The sequence below is a fragment of the Monodon monoceros genome, unplaced genomic scaffold (assembly GCF_005190385.1).
Source record: "Monodon monoceros isolate NGI ecotype Baffin Bay Population unplaced genomic scaffold, NGI_Narwhal_1 Super_Scaffold_2, whole genome shotgun sequence".
NCBI lineage: Eukaryota > Metazoa > Chordata > Mammalia > Artiodactyla > Monodontidae > Monodon > Monodon monoceros.
In genome coordinates, this window is record NW_021703776.1 from 68,933,709 (window position 1) to 68,953,048 (window position 19,340).

The following is a 19,340-nucleotide window of genomic DNA, read 5'->3' on the forward strand; positions in this document are numbered from 1 at the left end:
GCAGACTCCCAACCACTGCGCCACCGGGGAAGCCCCAAAAACCTATTTTCTTATTGAATTTTGAAAGTTCTTTATTCTTCATTCAAGTCCTTAATCTGATATATAACTTGAAAATATTTCTCTCAGATTATGGCTTGTCTTTTCATTCTTTTAACAATGTCTTCTTTTTTAATTGAAATATGGTTAATTTATAATATTAGTTTCAGGTGTATAGCCCAGTGATTCAGTATTTTTAGAGATTATACTCCATTAAAAGTTATTATGAAATGGCTATATTCCAGAGTGCTGTACAATATATCCTTGTTGCTTATCAATTTTATACACAGTAGTTTGTATCTATTAATCACATACTCCTATCTTGCCCTTCTTCCCTTCCCTCTTCCCCACTGGTAACACTAGTTTGTTTTCTATATCTGTGAGTCTGTTCCTGTTTTACTATACATTCATTTGTTTTATCTTTTAGATTCCACATATAAGTGATATCATATAGTATTTATCTTTGTCTGACTTATTTTACTAAGCATAATATTCTCTAGTTCCAAACATGTTTTTGCAAATGGCAGAAATTTCATTCTTTTTTATGGCAGAGTAAGGTTCCATTGTGTGTGTATGTATGTGTATATACCTGTGTGTATGTATATATATGTGTATGTATTTTCTTTATCCATCCGTTGATGACACTTAGGTTGCTTTCTTATCTCAGCTATTGTAAATAACGCTGCTATGAAAACAAGGGTGCATTTATCTTTTTGAATTACTGTTTTCATTTTCTTCTAATATATACCCAGGAGTAAAACTGCTGGATCATATGGTTATCTATTTTTAGTTTATTGAAGAACCTCTATATTATTTTCCTTAGTAGCTGCACCAATTTACATTCCCACCAACAGTGTACAAGGGTTCCCTTTTCTCCACATCCTCTCCAACATTTGTTATTTGCAGACTTTGAGGACAGCCATTCTGAGGTATAAGGTGATATCTCATTGTTGTTTTGATTTGCATTTCTCTAAATTAGCAGTGTTGAGCATCTTTTCATGTTCCTATTAGCCATCTGTATGTCTTCTTTGGAAAAATGTCTATTCATGTGTTCAGCCCATTTTTCGACTGGGTTGTTTGTTCTGTTGATATTGAATTGTATGAGTTGTTTATATATTTTGATATTAACCCCTTGTCAGTCATATCATTTGCAAATATTTCCTCCCATTCTGTGGGTTGTCTTTTTGTATTGTCGATGGCTTCCTTAGCTGTGCAAAAGATTTTAAGTTTAATTAGGTCCCATTTGTTTATTACTGCTTTTATTTCTTTTGTCCTAGGAGACAGATCTGAAAAAATATTGTTACAATTTATGTCAGAGTGTTCTGCCTATGTTCTCTTCCAGGAGCTTTATGGTATCATGTCTTATGTTTAAGTCTTTAAGCCATTTTGAGTTTATTTTTGTGCATGGTGTGAGGGCGTGTTCTAACTTCATTGGCTTACATTCAGCTGTCCAATCTTACCAGCACAACTTGCTGAAGAGACTGTCTTTTGCCCATTTTATATTCTTGTCTACTTTGTCATAGATTAATTGACCATAGGTGTGTGGGTTTATTTCTGGGCTCTCTATTTTGTTCCATTGATCTATGTGTCTGTTTTTGTGCCAGTACCATGCTGTTTTGAATACTGTAGCTTTGTAGTATAGTCTAAAGCCAGGGAGCGTGATATCTTCAGTTTTGTTTTTCTTTCTTTTTTCAAGACTGCTTTGGCAACTTGGGGTCTTTTGTGATTCTATATGAATTTTAGGATTAATTGTTTTAGTTCTGTGAAAAATGTCATGGGTATTTTGATATGGATTGCATTAAATCTGTAGTTTGCTTTGGGTAGTATGGCCCTTTTAACAACCTTAATTCTTCCAATACAAGAGCACAGGATATACTTCCAAGTTTATGTGTCATCTTCACTTTCTTTCATCAATTTTTTATAGTTTTCAAAGTATAGGTCTTTCACCTCCTTGGTTGAGTATATTCCTAGGTATTTTATTCCTTTTGATGTGATTTTTAAATGGGACTTTTTTTTTTTACTTTCACTTTCCAATAGTTCATTACTAGTGTATGGAAAAGCATAAGATTTCTGTATATTAACCTTATATCCTGCAACTTTACTAAATTCATTTATTAGTTCTAATAGTTTTTTGGTGGAGACCTCAGAGTTTTCTATATAAACTATCATGTCATCTGCAAGTAATGACAGTTTTACTTCTTCCCTTTCAACTTGGATGCATTTTATTTCCTTTTCTTGCCTGACTGCTGTGGCTAGGACTTCCACTACTATGATAAATAGAAGTGTGAGAGCAGGCGTCCTTGTCTAGTTACTGAATTTAGAGGAAAGGCTTTTAGCTATTCACAGTTGAGTATGAAGTTAGCTGTGGGTTTGTCATAAGTGGTCTTTATTATGTTGAGAAATGTTCCCCCTATACCAACTATGATGACAGTTTTTTATCACGAATGGATGTTAAATTTTGTTAGATGCTTTTTGTGTCTATTGAGATGATCATGTGACTTTTATCCTTTTGTTAATGTGGTGTATCACATTAATTTGCAAATATTGAAACATCTTTGCATCCCTGGACTATATCCCACTTGATGATAGTGTATGATCTTTTTAATGTATTGTTGTTGGATTTGGTTAGTTAATATTTTGTTGAGGATTTTTGCATTTATTTTCATCAAAGATATTGGCCTGCAATTTTCTTTTTTGTAGTGTCTTTGCTGTTTTTGGTATCAAGGTAGTGTTGGCTTGTAGAATGAATTTCAGAGTGTTCTGTCCTTTTCAATATTATGGACTAGTTTGAAGAGGAAAGGTATTAGCTCTTCTTTGTATGTTTGGCAGAATTCCTCTGTGAAGCTATCCAGTCCTGGACTTTTGTTTGCTGGGCGTTCTTTTAAATTACAAATTCAGTTAAACTACCAGTGATCAGTCTGTTCAAATTGTGTTTATTCTTGATTCAGTCTTGGCAGGTTGTATGTTTCTAGAAATTTATCCATTTCTTCTAGATTGTCCAATTTGTTGGCATATAACTGTTCATAGTATTATTATTTTTTTTTTGGTATCTCTGTGGTATCAGTTGTTATTTCTCCTCTTTCGTTTCTTATTTTGTTAATTTGGGTTCTCTTTTTTCCTTGGGTGACCCTAGCTAAAAGTTTATCAATTTTGTTTGTCTTCTCAAAAACCAGCTCTTGGTTTCATTGATCTTTTCCATTATTTTTGGCGGTCTCTATTTCATTTATTTCCTCTCTGATCTTTATTATTTCCTTCCTCCTGCTGACTTTGGGCTTTGTTCTTCCTTTTCTAATTCCTTTAGGTGGTCCACGATTAGGTTGTTTGAGATTTTTTTTCTTGAGGAAGGCCTGTATTGTGATAAACTTCCCTCTTAGAATTGCTTTTGCATCCAACAGATTTTGGGAAGTTGTGTTTCCGTTTCCATTTGTCTTGAGGTATTTTCTGATTTCCTCTTAGATTTCTTAATTGAACCATTGTTTTTTTTAGTAGCATGTTGTTTTAGTCTCCCCGTTTGTTCTTTTCCCATTTTTCTTCCTGTAACTGATTTCTAGTGTCATACTGTTGTGGCTGGAAAAAATGCTTGATAGAATTTCTATTCTCTTAAATTTGTTGAGACTCGTTTTGTGGCCTAGCATGTGATTGATCCTAGAGAACATTACACATGCACTTGAAAAGAATGTGTATTTTGCTGTTTTGTGATGAAATGTCCTGTAGATACCTATTAAGTCCAACTGGTCCATTCTGTCATTTAAGACCACTGTTACCTTATTTTTTTCCTATCTGGGTGATCTGTCCATTGATGTCAGTAAGGTGTTAAATTCCCCTACTATTATTGTATTCTTGTCAATTTCTCCCTTTATGTCTGTTAGTTATTTGCTTTATATATTTAGGTGCCCTTGTGTTGGATGTATATATGTTAATGAGTGTAAAACTTCTTATAGTGATCCCTTTATCATTATATAATGCCTTTCTTTGTCTTTTGTTATACACTCTGTTAAATTCTATTTTGTCTAATATGAGTATTGCTACCCCCACTTTCTTGTCATTGTATGAAATATCTTTTCCATCCCCTCACTTTCATTCTGTGTGTATCTTTAGCTCTGAAGTGAGTCTCTTATAGGTAGCATATAGATAGGTCTTGTTTTTTAGGCCAATCAACCACTCTATGTCTTTTGATAGGAACATTTAGTGTATTGGCATTAAACTGATTATTGATAGGTATGTACTTATTGCCATTTTATTACTTGTTTTCTGGCTGTTTTTGTAGCTTTGTTCTTTTCTTCTTTTGTTTCTTCCCTTGTGGTTTGATGAACTTTCTTTAGTAGTAAGCTTGTGTTCCTTTCTTTTTAATTTTTGTCTATCTATTTTAAGTTTTTTTATTTGTGGTTACCACAGTGTTCATATGTATTGACCTATAATATAAATACTTATTTTGAACTTACAGTCATTTAAGTTCAAACACATTCTAAACGATCTACATTTTTAATTCCCCTCCCATTTGTGTTTTGACGTCATATTTTACATCTGCATGATTCTCCCTTAACTGTTTATTGCAGTTACAGTTGCTTTCACAATTGATTCTCTGTCTTTACTATATATTTGCCTTTCCTAGTGGGATCTTCCCTTTCCTGTAGATCCTTACTTCTTTCCACTTAGAGAAGAGCCTTTAACATTTCTTTTAGGGTAGGCTTAGTACTGATAAACTATTTTTTGCTTGTCTGGGAAGTTCTTTATCTCGCTTTCTATTCTTTTTCTTTTCTTTTTTAAATTTTTTAATACAGCAGGTTCTTATCGCTTTCTATTCTAAATAATCGTTTTGCTGGGTATCCTAGTTTGCAGGTTTCCCCTTTCAGCATTTTGAATATATCATGCCACTCCCTTCTGGCCTGCAAAATTTCTGCAGAGAAATCAGCTGATGGCCTTACAGGAATTCCCTTGTATATGACTCTTTGTTTTTCTCTTGCTGTCTTTAAATTCTCTCTTTAAATTTGCCATTTCTATTATGCTATGTCTTGATATGGGTCTGTTTGGGTTCATCTTTTTGGGACCCTCTGTGCTTCCTGTACCTGGATATGAGTTTTTTCTCTTTCAGGTTTGGGAAGTTTCCAGCCATAATTTTCTCAAATACATTTTTGATCCTCTTCTCTCTTCTCCCTCTGGGACCCGTTTAGCCCTATTTGTGGACTCTCTGTTATATTTCATTGATAATCTTGACACTAATACCACACTGTTTTCATTACTATAACTTTAAAATAAATTTTGAAACTCTCCAACACTATCCTTTTAAAAAGTTGTTATTCTAGGACCTTTGGATTTCCACACAAATTTTAGAATACATTTTTCAATTTCTACAAAAAAACCTGCTAGAATTATTATCAGGATTGCACTGTATCTATAGATCAATTTTGGGAAAATTGATGTGTTAAAGATTTTGAGTTTTTCCACCAATAAATATAGTATATATCTCTACTCATTTAGGTCTTCTTTACTTTCTCTTGATAATTTATAGTTTTCAATATACAGGTTTGCCATATATTTGTCAGCTTTATATTTCATATAAATATATGTTCCTATATTAAATACTTCATATTTCTGATGCTATTATAAATGGTACTATTTTTAATTTCTAGTTGATTGTGGCTAGTATATATGAATTGATTTTTATATGTTAATCTTATATCTTGCAACCTTGTTAAACTCACTTACTGGTTCTAGTAGCTTCTCTGTAGATTCCACAGAATAATGTAATAGATGATCAATGTCATCTGTGAACAAAGACAGTTTTACGTCTTATTTTCCAATCTGGATGCCTATCATTGCTTTTTCTTGCTTTCCTGCACTGGTAAAAACCTCTAGAGAACGCTGAATAGAGATGGTGAGAGTAACCTTATCTTGTTCTTTTTTCAGTTTTTATTGGAAAAACATTTTTCTTTCACTATTAAGTATGATGTTAGCTGTAGGTTTCTTTTTTAGTGTATTACTGTGATGAAAAGAATAAGTGGAGTTTTTTTATGGTATATGTAATTTTATTTTTAACCATTTTTAAACTGAAGTATAGTTAATTTACAATGTTGTGTTAGTTTCAGGTGTACAGCAAAGTGATTCATTTATATATATATTCTTCAGATTCTTTTCCATTATAGATTATTGCAAGATACTGAGTAGAGTTCCTTGTGCTATACAGTAGGTCTTCGTTGTTTATCTATTTTCTATATAGTAATGTGTATATGTTAATCCCAAACTCCTAACTTATCTCGCCACCAAACCCATCCCCCACTATCCCATTTGGTAACCATACATTTGTATTCTGTGAGTCTGTTTCTGTTGTGTAAATAAGTTCACGTGTATCATTATTTTTAAAGATTCTACATATAAGTGATACCATATGCTATTTATCTTTCTCTGTCTGACTTCATTTAATATGATAATCTCTAGGTCTATCCATTTTGCCACAAATGGCATTATTTCATTCTTTGTTATGGCTGAGTAATATTTCATTGTGTATATATACCACATCTTCTTTATCCATTCATCTGTTGATGGACAGTTAGGTTGCTTCCATGTCTTGGCTATTGTAAATAGTGCTGCTATGAACACTGGGGTGCATGTATCTTTTCAAATTGGAGTTTTCTCCAGATATATGCCCAGGAGTGGGATTGCAGGATCATATGGTAACTCTATTTTTAGTTTCTTAAGGAACCTCTATACTGTTCTCCATAGTGGCTGCACCAATTTACATTCCCATCAACAGTGTAAGTGGGTTCCTTTTTCTCCGCACCCTCTCCAATATTTATTATTTGTAGACTTTTTAATGATGGCCATTCTGACTGGTGTGAGGTGATGCCTCACTGTAGTTTTGATTTGCATTTCTCTAATACTTAGTGATACTGATCATCTTTTCATGTGCCTGTTGCCCATTCATATGTCTTCTTTGAAGAAATGTCTATTTAGGTCTCCTGCCCATTTTTGATTGGGTTGTTTTTTTGATAATAAGCTGTATGAGCTGTTTGTATATTTTGGAGATTAATCCCTTATTGGTAGCGTTGTTTGCAAATATTTTCTCCCAGTCTGTAGGTTGTGTCTTTTTGTTTTGTTGATGGTTTCCTTTGCTGTGCAGAAGCTTTTAAGTTTAATTAGGTCCCATTTGTTTATTTTTGTTTTTATTTCCATTACTCTAGGAGACGGATCAAAAAACAAATATTGTTGCGATTTATGTCAGAGTGTTCTGCCTGTGTTTTCCTCTAAGTGTTTTATAGTATCTGGTCTTATATTTAGGTCTTTAATCCATTTTGAGTAGATTTTTGTATAGGTGTTATAGATTATTTTTTTTAACATTAAACCAATCTTATACTCCTAGAATAAATCAAACTTAGCCATGATGTATTACCCCTTTTGAAATACTGTTGGGTTCAATATGCTAGAATTTTGTAGACAACTTTTCTATGTTTATGATGGATATGGTCTATAAGTTGTTATTGTTGTTGTTCTGTAATGTCTCTGGTTTTGGTATTGGGGTAATGGCCTCATAGAATAAGTTGGGAAGTGAAGCCTTTTGAGCCTGGAATTTTCTTTGTGGGAAAGTTTTTAACTGCCAATTCAAATTTCTTTAATACATTTAGGGCTACTGAGGTTATGTATTTCTTCATGAGTGAGCTTTGGCAGTATGTGTCTTCCAAGGAGTTTGACCATTTCACTTAAGTTGTAGAATTTATTGGCATAAAATTTTTTGTAATATTTATTTTCCTTTCTTTTAATATTGGTAAAATATACATGGTGTCACACCTTTCTCTTTATTTCCTAATCAGTATGGCTAGTGATTTATAAATTTTATTGATCTTCTCAAAGAGGTAGTGTTTGCTTTCATCAGTTTTTCCCTACTATTTTCTGAAGGTTTTCTATTTCATTGATTTCTCCTGTAATCTTTATTATTTTCTTTCTTGTATTTTAGATTTAATGTGGGTTTGTTTTTTTTCCTAGTTGGAAAGTTGATGTCATTACTTTGAGACCTTTCTTATTTTTCTAATAAAGGTGTTTACTATTGTAAAATTTCCTCTAAGTACTATTTTAGTGATTTTAGTGGCATCCTATGCATATCTTATGTTTTTGATATCATATGTTTTTATTTATCTTCATTTGAAAATATGGTCTAGGGCTTCCCTGGTGGCGCAGTGGTTGAGAGTCCACCTGCCAATGCAGGGGACACAGGTTCGTGCCCCGGTCCGGGAAGATCCCACATGCCACGGAGCGCCTAGGCCCATGAGCCATGGCCGCTGAGACTGCACGTCCGGAGCCTGTGCTCCGCAACGGGAGAGGCCACAACAGTGAGAGGCCCGCATACTGCAAAAAAAAAAAAAAAGAAGAAAAGAAAATATGGTCTAACTTTCCTTGTGAGTTCTTCTTTGACCAATGTTCTAATTGTTCCAACAATTATTGAGAGAGGGGTAATGAAATCTTCAACTATAATTTTATAAATGTCTATTTGTAATTGCTACCTTATCAGTTTTTGGTTTACGTATTTTGAAGCTCTGTTATTAGATGCATATATACTGAGGATTGTTTTGTACTCTTGATGAATTGACCTTTTTATCATTATGAAATGGCCATCTTTACTGCTGGTAATATTGCTCTGACATCTACTTTGACTGTAATAGTGCCACAGTGTCTTTCTTTTACACATCCTATTTTGTGTGTTTATAATTGAAGTGCATTTCTTATAGGCAGCATATATTTGAGTCTTGCTTTTTTTAATCCAATCTGACAATTTCCACCTTTTAATTGGGGGGTATTTAGGCCATATCTATTTAATGTAATTATTGGTAAACTTAAGTTTTAATGTATGATCTTGCTATTTATTTTCTATGTTTCCCATCTGTTCATTGTTTCCTTCCCTTTTCTGCCATCTTTTGGATTAAAGAAATTTCTTTGTAATTCTATTTTATCTCCTTTGCTGGCTTATTAGCTGTAACTTTATTTTACTGGTTGCTTTAGAATTTATAGTCTACATCTTTAACCTATCATAGTCTACCTTCAAATAGTATTTTACCACTTTATATATATTATAAAAACCTATTACTATACATATAGTATATTTCCCTTTCTCCCCTCTTGTGCTCTTGTTATCATACATTTTATTTTTATATAGATTATAAACTCTACATTACAACTGACTCTTGAACAACACGAGTTTGAACTGCACAGGTCCAATTATACATGGATTTTTCCAAGAAATATACAGTTAGTCCTCTGTATCTGTGGACATGGAACCCAGGGATATGAAGAGCCAACTCTAAGGACCTGAGCATCCACAGACTTTGATATCTGTGGTGTGGTGGGCTGTCCTGGAACAATTCCCCTGGGTGCTAAGGGTCAGCTCTACTATTAGTTAGCTTTTATCAAGTTCAGAAAAATTCTGACCATTATTTCTTTCATTCCTTTCTTGGGGGGACTCCAATTATGCTTATATTTGGCCATTTGAAATTAACTCACTGCTTGCTGATGCTTTTCCATTAAAAAAAAATCTCAGTTTAATTTTGGGTAGTTTCTATTGCCATGTCCTCAGTTTAACTTTTCTTCTTCAATATCTAATGTACCGTTAATCCCATTTAGTACATGTTTCATATCATAGATCATAGTATCCATCTCCAGAAGTTAGATTTGGGTTTTTTAAATTATCTTCCATGTCTCTACTTTACTTTTTGTTCATACAGAATACAGTCATAATGTCCCTATCTTAATGTCCTTGTTTCCGAATTTTAACATCTGTGTCAGTTCACAGTTGGTCTGTGCTGGATGACTGACCTCCTCATTGTGGGTCCTATTTTCTTGCTTCTTTACTTGGCTGATTACTTTTTTATTGGATGCTAGGCATGGTGAACTTTACTTTGCTGCGTCCTGGATGACTTGGTATTGCTATACATATTCTAACTTTGCTCTAGGATGTAGTTAAATTATCTGGAGACAGTTTGATCTTTTTGGTTTTTGTTTCAGGATTTGCTAGGTGGGACTACAGCAGCCTTCAGTCTAAGGCTAATTATTCTCCACTACTGATGCAAGGCTTTTCTGTGTACTCTACCCAGGCTACTGTGATTCTTGAGGTTTCCAGTGTGGCTGGTGGGAACGGGTGCTACTTCCAGCCTGTGTGAGTGTGCTGGGCACTATAACCTCTAGATCTTTGAGGTGGTACTTCCTCCAGTCTCATGTAGTTTTCTCACAGACGTGTACTGATAAGTACTCAGCTGAGTACTCAGGGAGGATTCTTTGCAGACCCCTGGAGTTTTCTCTCTGTGTAGCTCTCATATCTTTGGTACTTTGTCCATGAGCCTTAGCTGTCTTGGTCTCTCAGGACTCTCACCTCTGCTTCTACAACTCAGTACCAGCTGGACTCTGCTTGGGATCCCCTGTTTGTGCCACACGTTGGAAACTCTCTGAAGGCTGTATGCTGGTGCAACCATATGGCTCATCTCATTTGTTTTCCATCTCTTGGGGATCACTGTCCTTCATTACCTGATGTCCAGTGTCTTGTATATTATTTTGAATATTTTGTCCACTTTTTAGTCGCTGCAGGCAGGGGGAAAGTGGATCAGTCTGGTCCTTGTCACTCCATCTCGACTGGAAGTATAAGTTTCTTCCCTTTGTTTTAAAATTAGTTATAGGGTTCTGGAACTATCAAAGTCTGATTCTACTACTGAACTCATGTATAGTAGTTCTTTTGCCTATCTAATGGCTTTACAGTTGAAAATTTATAGCCCTATATATAAATAAGCTTAATATTTTAATATTTGAGCCTTAGGTTTAGATCAAATGGTCATCATGTCTTACCAGTCCTTGAAGGACATCTCTAATGTGTGTCTTGAGGAAGGAAGGGGAGAGAATCCATGTACAAATCCACCTGCACTTTAAAACTATAGCTCTAATGGCCCAGGAATTCTCTGCAGTGGTAAGCTAAGAACAGCTGTTTTACCGTACAGCAAGTATCTGTCTACCTTTAGGAGATAATAGTAACGCTTTTAGCATTTTCTTATTCGTCAGTGTTAGTCACATAGATTCAATATAGACAGTCAAGCTCATAAAAATTAAAGAATAAATTCATATGAAAGTTGACTCTTCATGCAGGAACTTTTCAATAATAACAGCAAACATTTCTTTAGCACTCACTATATAACAGGTGCTTTGTTAGGTGCTTTAAATATTTTTTCTCAAGTAAACACGACAACAATCTTATAAGGTATAGTCCATTACAAACCCCACTGCACAGACGAGAAAACTGAGGCTCAGAGAGTCAAATCAAGGTTGAAAATAAGATTTCATTCTTTATTCAAGAAGTATTTAATGAGTACTTAGTATGCCAGGCACTCTTCTAGGTACTGGGAATATAGCAGTGGAGGAAAAAAATCTCTGAGCCTGAGTTTATACTCTACCACAATCTCTTTATAACAATAAAAATTTGTAAAAAAATTTTTGTGTCTGGTACCATATCAAAAGTATAATGGCAAATGTTATAAACTTATGTCATTGAGGGGAAAAAAAATCTAATTTTAAAAGCAGAGGAAACATTCTTTGTAAAGTTGTTTAATCTACTAAGTACAAATAGCTGGGATTTAATAAAGTTTTGGCTGTCTCCAAAGCCCTTGCTCTTTCCACTATTCCATAATAGCTCTACATCAGAGTACATTTCAGAAAGAGATGCATTAAAAAATAAAATAAGGAATCTTTGCAACTTACTGAAGTTTCTTGATTGAAATGATAGATGATAAACAGGGAACAAAACAAAATGAAGACAAATATGGTATTGGTCAAATTAATATTAGTTAACTAAATGCTCAAATTTTCACAAAATATACTTTTAGTTTTGAACAGAAATAGTCTCTTATCAACTTGTACACAAGAAATATATTTGCTATTTCAGGAGTGTAAAGACAGTGCTTTCCTTTGTACATATATATGTAAAATATTCATCTCAAAACAAACAGAACTATGCATACCTCTACAGCAGGTACGATGTCTATGCCAACAGTTAGAAATTCTTCAAACTTCAGAAATGGGTTAAAGCAGCTGCCAACATCAAGTAATCTGATCTTTCCTGAGGTTTGTAGCAACCTAAAAATAGATTATTTTCATTATGCTTTTTATAAGATGAAATAAAATATAAGAAAAATTCAAACATTTGAGAATAAAAAAAATCATATAGATTACTGGCTCTCTTTTTGGTCTCATGATCCCTTTACATGTTTAAAAATTACTGAGGGCCTAAAAGAGCTCTTTTGTTTATGCAGGTTCTATCAATAATACCATATTTGAAATTAAAACTGAATGGTTTAAAAACATCAATTCATTTATAAAACAATAACACTATAGTATATGCTAATGTAAATTATACTTTCTAATGAAAATCTAGATTAGAAAGATAGTAAAAATGAGTTACTGTTTTACATTTTTTCAAGTCTCTCTAATGTTGGGCTTAATAGAAGACAGATGGATTCGCATGTCTGCTTTGCATTCAAGCTGTTGCAACATCACATGCCATGAAGTTTCTAGAAAACTCAACCGTACACTCAAGAGAGGATGAGAGTAGAAAAAGCAAACGATATTTTAGTATTATGATGAAAATAATTTCCTCCCCACAGAGACCCTAGAAGGGTCTCAGATCCCCAGACCACACTTTGAAAACTGTCTTTGTAGATGAAAGAATCCATTCACAAATTAATTCTCAGTAGTCAATATAATGATGTCTTTGGACTTTAATTTGTCTCAATTATTTAAAAGGACCAAAGAGCAAAGCAATGATAGGATAGTATTTCTTAAGTTATGAAAAATTTTATTTTGTTCAGGAGCATTCCTTGTGTCCAAAAGTAGTAGGAAAAAAGAAGGTAAACAAAACCGGACATGACCATTAAAGTTAGTCAAATGCAACTATTGATAATACGGATCTACATAGCGGCAAATAAGGATGAAGGAAAACAGTGGATTTTTGTTGGTCTGAAGCCTATAGTCCTAGTGTTCAGACAGTAAAGCAATAATAAAAACCAACTTAAGACATATGCCATTTTATTGATATTAAGACAATTTTGCTGAAAAAAATTATGAGTAGACACTGGAAACATAAAGGAAAGAAATATAGTGAAATAACTGGGTAAAAACAGAATCTTGGTTCTTTAAAGCCTATAGGGCAGAGAAAATCTGCCCAGCTTCTGTTCCTTTTACCTCAGCTAGCATATTGCCATAGTGTCCATTAGAGAGGTGTTAAACTACAGACTGTAGTCAAGCTCCTGGAAAAGGCACTGTAAGTCAAAATAAAATAATATAATCTAAAGTTGATTTTTTTTTTCAGAAAAGGAATGCAATAAATAGGGGTTACATTTTTTACCAAGAGCCTGATGTCCTAACATTTTATAGAAATGACCATAATCACCATTTGATTATAAATAAACTGTATACAGGACCTGTTTAATATAGTACATGGCATTTTATAGTACCATAAAAACAATATGAAGCAATTAAAAGATTTTTGTCAACAAAATTTTATTTAAGAACTCATCCAAAGAAGGGGTTATGAGGGTATAAGCAAATAAAAGGAATAGCTAGAAACTCCCTCAGCAACAAGAGCTGATCCTAGGGCTCAAAAGGTAATTTTCTGTACTGCAGCCAAATCAGGAAGTAGATTATTATGTAGTTTGGGTGATGTGTATAACAAATAATCATCTGTAAAGTTGAATTAAGTTTAGTGATACTTGAAATATCACAATACACTAGCTCTAAGGAAGAAGGAGGCCAGCGAACTACTGTGGTATAGGTTCCAAGTTGCTAAACAGAGCAAAAGATCCAGTAGATAGGTACCTTGAAATGCCTGGCATATAGCTGACATTCACTGCTAAATTAACAAATTTGAATACTCAAATCATAACCAGTTTGAATAAATGAATCTATAACAACATGTAATACTAAGTACACTACTAGATTGCCATACTAATCCTTATGTGGGGCTATGGTTAAGAACAAGAGTTCTGGAATCAGAGAGACTAAAATCAAAACCTGATTCTGCCCTTTACCTGTGTGATATGGGGACAACAATGGTACCCACACTCAAGAGTCGTTTCTAGGATTAAATGAGATAATGCGTTTATAATTCTTGCCCTAGTATCTGGTACATGGTAAACGCTCAAAAAGTGGTAGATATCATTGTTAGCTATTAATATCATGTTATATATAAAATCTTTTGTGGTTTGTCCACTAATGATCTTCCTGAACATGGTAAAAGCAGAATTTTACTTTCTTCCTGAACATAGTAAAAGCAGAATACTGGTAGACTCTAGTAAATTGGGTAACAAAAAATTTCTGATAGTCTTTAAAAAAGTGCTTCTTAGAAATTAACCTTTCTACCTGGATGGAGTATTCCAAATCATTCAACTTTAAAATATAATTACCAATAACTTAATATCATGGATTAACTTAATAACATTAACTCTCAGTAATACACTTAATCCATTTCAAATTCTTTGGTTGAGCTCTGTAATTTTTTTTGCATCAAACATATATTTAGTTTAAAGACTAATCACAAAGTGAACAGAACATCCAAGTAGTTATCACCCAGGTCAAGAAATAACACATTGCCTGCACCGTAGAAACAGGATCCTCCCTGATGACATCCCCTACCCCTTTCTGTAATGGTAGCCACTATCCTGATTTTAGTGATAATCGTTCCCTTGATTTCCTTTTATAGTCTTGCTACCTATGACTGAATGTCTTCTGAATAACATAGTTTAGTTTTACACTACACATTTGCTTTTGTGACTTTCTTCTTTCATTTAATATTAAGTTTGTGAGTGTCATTTGTGTTTCTGTAGTTAATTCATGTACATGGCTGTGTGACAGTACCTTTATACAACACATCCCATTGTGATTTTGATTAGAGTGGCACTGAATCTAAAGATCATTTGGGAGAATTAACGTCTTTACAATATAGACTCTTTTAATCCATGGACATGGCATAGTTCTCCATCTATTTAGTTCCTCATTGTCTCTCAATAGCTTTAACAATTTCTCTTAAAAGGTCCCATGTATATTTTGTTGGATTTGTATTTCTTGTTAACTCATATTTTTTGGTGCTTTTCCCCTATGGATAAACCTTGTTATTTTTTAAAATTCGATTTTTCATTGTTGGTTACAGAAATGCAATTCAGTTTTGTACAATGATTTGTATCCAGCAACATTACTAAATTCCTGTTATCTCAACTGCTTATCTGTATATTATTTTGGGTATTCTAGTCTAGGTACATAGTTACATAATCTGTGAAAAATAATATTATTTCTTCTTTTCTTATCCATCCATCCACCCACCCATCCATCTATTTTTTGCCTCGCTGCTTTGCCCAGGACTTCTAATACAATATTAAACAGGACTAATACAAGCAGGTACTATTTTGTTTCCAGTCTCAGAGGGAACATTAAGTATAATGTTCACCATTAATGTATAACTCACCGTTAAATATAATGACTGTTGCAGGTTTTATATAGAATCCTTGATAAAGCTGATGAAGCTTTTATATTTTGCTAGCTCCTTTTAAAAAAAAATTTCACACAAATCTATGTTAGATTTTATCAAATGTACTCAGCTACTGAGATATGACTTTTCTTTGATCTGTTTATGTGATACAGTATACTCATTAATTCTGTAGTGTTAAATCAATCTTGCCTTATTGGGAAGAATCTAATTTGGTTTTGATAAATTACTGTCTTCATAACTTAAAGGATTTGTTTTATATATGTATATATAGTTGGTTCTATTTGTGATGGGTCTGGTCTATAAAGTCACCACAATCACCAAACCATGCTCCTAAGGGAAATACAAGACTAGGCCTCTGGTTACAATACTTTCAACACCAGAGCAACACATAACCTGGATTTATGTGTATTTCTGTTTAAAGGTAACTTATTTAATATGTATTATGATGCATCAACACTGAACTCACAGCCAACATCATTATAACTCATGCCTAAGGGAAGCATATCTAATACACTATTTTCTCTGTAAGGCATAATACAGCATTCCTGTGCTTAGATAGGCTCGATAGAACTTTAACATTATGCTTAAGGGCCATTTTTAAAGCAAAATAGGGCTTCCCTGGTGGCGCAGTGGTTAAGAATCCGCCTGCCAATGCAGGGGACACGGGTTCAAGCCCTGGTCCGGGAAGATCCCACATGCCGTGGAGCAACTAAGCCCATGTGCCACAACTACTGAGCCTGCGCTCTAGAGCCCACGAGCCACAAGTACTGAAGCCCGCCCGGCTAAAGCCCGTGCTCTGCAACAAGAGAAGCCACTGCAATGAGAAGCCTGCGCATCGCAACTAAGTAGCCCCCGCATCGCAACGAAGTAGTCCCCACTTGCCGAAACTAGAGGAAGCCCACGCGCAGCAATGAAGACCCAATGCAGCCAAAAATAAAATTTTAAAAATAAACGTAAAATCAATAAAGCATAAAAAATGTGATATTAAATAGACTGAAAATGGGACATTTTTATACTTGAGAGCTGAAACAATAAGGCAGAGCTTGCATTGTTCAACTTCAGCTGGGAAGGTGTGTGTCAGATGACAAATTTTTCACCACCCTCAGCATGTCCACAAGTGAGTCTGAAAATGCCATGAGTACTCACCTTGGAGTTGAATTTTAGTGAGTAGGTGAATTTGCAGATATGGAATTTCTGAATAATTAGGATAAACTGTGTGTGTGTGTGTGTATGGATTTTTGCATCTATGTTCGTAAGTGAGATCAGACTATAATTTTCTGTGCTAGTACTGTCCATGATGGGTTTTAATATCAAGGTTATGCTAGACTCTTAAGATGAGTGTGGGATAACTCCTTTCATTCTATTTTTAAAGAGTATGTATAAGAACAGAATTCATTTTTCCTTAAATGTTTACTAGAACTCGCTGGTAAAGCCATTTAGGCCTGGAGTTTTATTTCTGAGATCTTTAACCACTGATTTAATTTCTTTAATATTATTACAAAATTCCAACTTTTATCTCTGGCTTTTTCTATCTTCCTGCTCTTTACTATTTCCTTTTCATTTGGAGGGGGAAAGGGCCTTATTTGCTGAGTTATCTTTAATGTCTTGAGATAGATTCTTAGTTCACTAGTTTCAGCTTTTCTTTATAATATATGCATTTAAGCTATACATTTTCCTTTAAGTGATGCTTTAGCTATATCCACAAGTTTTAATAAAAAGCACATTTGTAACATTTTTTGACAAAAAATTTCTTCACAAAAAGTATCATTATTATTTAGTTGAAAATATTTTCTAATTTTTATTATAAATTTTCATCTAATGGATTTTTTTTTTGGAAGGTTATTTACTAATTTCTAAACCTTTGGGTATTTCCTTATTGCAATTTGGTACCAATTTTTAGCTTAATAGCATTGTCTACATAATTCAACCCTTTGAATCTTACTAACATTTGACTTATAAATTTTTATAAATTAAATAATACCTTAAATATTTAATATAATTTTTTAAATTCACAATTTTTTAAAAAAACATTTTTATAAATGTTACCTGTATGCTTGAAATGAATATTACTTTGTAGCTTTGGGGTACACTATTCTATATATGGCTATTAGATTGTTAATTATGTTGTTCAAATCCTCTACAGTCTTACTCACTGTGAATGCTTGCTCTCTGTTATTGAGAAGGTGTGTTAAAAATCTTCCAACTTTTTTTTAAAGAAGCAGATAAAGATCGCCATAAATTGATTTGAAATAATAGTTATTGAAATTAAATAATTATGAACACAGTATTCTGATTATAATCATATCAATGGGTGAAATTTTAAGGACAAAAAACTGCAAAGAAATCCTGAATTTTACTTAGTATGTTGTTGTGGTACTAGTGCAGCCACTTAAAAATTATTTTGTGTGTATTGAAGGGCTGAGCAAATAGGGAAATAAACTAAAGTTGCTGGGAGATACAAATTCAGAATGAGGGAAAGGAGAGAAAGAATCCTTCAGAGATAGACTAGAATTAGAGGTTTCATATGAAAGGGTGTAGATGCAATAACACCCCAGTAGCAGTGAGGATACCTAATGCCAGAATTTGGTCCCTTGCTAAAAGGAATCGGCACTTTTTACAGGAAGGCTTATTTCAGGGTTGAAGCAGAGAAAGTACAAGGTGAGCTTCAACTATCTTGTACAAGAAAGTAAGGTAACGCTCAAAAACTAATAGGAATATATCAAAAGGTCAAAGGAGCTAGCTTACAGGAGTTTCCACTGGCCTAATTTGAGATGATTTTAGCATCATAATAATGATAGGAATGAATTATAACACACTGAATTTTTTAAAAAATCTATCAGTCTACAGAACTTTAAAAAAGAGGGGGAAAAGGGAAAGTTTTTCTTTATGGAAGAATACCAACCAATGAATGTGTAAGCAAGCTAGAAATAGAAAAATCACCTATTTCCAACTATTATAGTAAAAAAAAAAAACCGAAACAAAACTTGACTCAGGCAAGACCATGTTAAAGTTACAGTGAAAATTGTCAAGGAACAGGAAATTGTCTCGATCTTCACGTATAACCCAACAGATTAGAGATTAAAGGTGCCTTTACAGTGAAGAAATCTGGTGGATACCAATTTAGTCAAATGATGAAACTTAACATGAATGATAATGGGACAAACTGACATATACCCTCTTAGTGATATACTGAGAACACAGTATCATCTATACCTATCAAAAATGTTTAACATGGATCTATCATGGGGAATTTTCTAGATTAATCAAGCCTAAGAGATATTCAACTAAATACAATATATAATATTTGATTGGATCTTGGATCAAACTACCAACCCACAGTTATAAAGAACATTATTAGAACAATCTGGAAAATTCAAATGTGAACTATGTAAACATGTAACTATATCAATGTTAAATTTCCTGAATGTGATGACAACTGTATTGTGGTTATGTAGGAAAATGTCCTCAGTCTTTGGTGATACATGATAACGTATTTAATGTTGAAGTAACTCAAATGGTTCAGAAAAGAAACAAAAAGAAAAATGTGTCTATATATACACACATAGATTTATGGAGTAAATGTAGCAAAATATTAACTGTTAATGAATCTTGGTAACAAACATAAATGAGGGTATTGGTTGTACTACTCTTAAAATCTCCCTTAGAGTTTTGAAACTTATCAAACTTTAATGCTGGGGAAAAAAAAAACAAACCTCCTCAAAACAACTGTAGGTTTGTCTGTCAATTTTTGCTTTATGTATATTGAAGCTATACTATTAGGCACGTACAAATTAAACACATATTC

At 33.6% G+C, this 19,340-nt stretch overlaps 1 protein-coding gene across 1 annotated transcript in view; it reads right to left on the bottom strand.

Moving 5' to 3' along the window:
• BMT2 (base methyltransferase of 25S rRNA 2 homolog) overlaps positions 1-19,340 on the bottom strand; it is an 86,983-nt gene that overhangs the window by 7,177 nt on the left and 60,466 nt on the right. Inside the window, exon 4 of the mRNA XM_029233675.1 lies at positions 12,018-12,132. Within this exon, the coding sequence (XP_029089508.1) occupies positions 12,018-12,132 (115 nt within the window). The remainder of the gene's footprint in view (positions 1-12,017; positions 12,133-19,340) is intronic.